The sequence below is a fragment of the Sinocyclocheilus anshuiensis genome, unplaced genomic scaffold (genome assembly GCF_001515605.1).
Source record: "Sinocyclocheilus anshuiensis isolate Anshui unplaced genomic scaffold, SAMN03320099.WGS_v1.1 scaffold579, whole genome shotgun sequence".
Lineage (NCBI taxonomy): Eukaryota > Metazoa > Chordata > Actinopteri > Cypriniformes > Cyprinidae > Sinocyclocheilus > Sinocyclocheilus anshuiensis.
In genome coordinates this window covers 335,181-335,812 of record NW_015551075.1, presented here as the reverse complement: position 1 = coordinate 335,812, position 632 = coordinate 335,181, and the positions used below count along the sequence as shown (strand labels likewise).

The 632-nt window shown below is 47.0% G+C and overlaps 1 protein-coding gene across 2 annotated transcripts in view; it reads right to left on the bottom strand.

Moving 5' to 3' along the window:
- The window catches only part of LOC107662252 (selenoprotein S-like), a 7,606-nt gene that overhangs the window by 4,304 nt on the left and 2,670 nt on the right, over nucleotides 1-632 (bottom strand). For both annotated transcript variants that reach the window (XM_016452200.1, XM_016452199.1), the window contains exons 3-4: nucleotides 522-628; nucleotides 348-437 (exon numbers count right to left, since the gene is read on the bottom strand). In XM_016452200.1, coding sequence (XP_016307686.1) covers nucleotides 348-437; nucleotides 522-628 — 197 coding nt within the window. The remainder of the gene's footprint in view (nucleotides 1-347; nucleotides 438-521; nucleotides 629-632) is intronic.

Here is a 632-nt window from a genome sequence, read left to right as displayed (position 1 = left end):
AAATAAAATTATATCGGCCACCCTGCTTTCCAAGATATCGGCATCGGCTGTCAAAAAAACAATATCAGTCGACCACTAGGGTCTGTCGCAGTTACCCGGAGCAGTAGATTTTAGGATTTCTGTTAATATGACAGTTTACTAAACAGCAAAAACCAACGATTTTAGAGCGCTCGCGCTATAATCCTTTGATTACACTGACAGGACAACTGATTCGGTGGCTGCCTAGCAACATTAAAAAAAAACGCGCACTGCTCTTTTTTTTTTTTTAAAGTCACCAAAAAAAGGCAGTGTGGTGCGCCTTGCGTTTTCAGAGCTAAAAAATGCATTCGGTGTGATCGGGGCCTTACTTGTGCAACTTTTGCATTTCCCTTGTAACTCTTTCCCTCCTTCATGCTTTCCCACATCTCGATTTTCTGTCTTCTCTTTTCCTCCTCGAGCTGAACAGATCAGAGGAAGCAGCATGAATACAGTAAACTTTGCAAACGGCCGCGGCGTGAGACCACGTGTCACGTGACACTCACCCTCTGCTGCCTCTCTCTGAATTCTGCCGCTCGGGCGTCCTGCTCCTCTTGCATTCTCCTGCGGGACGCCTCCAGAGAGACCTGAGACCTCACCACAGATTCCGGGTCTGC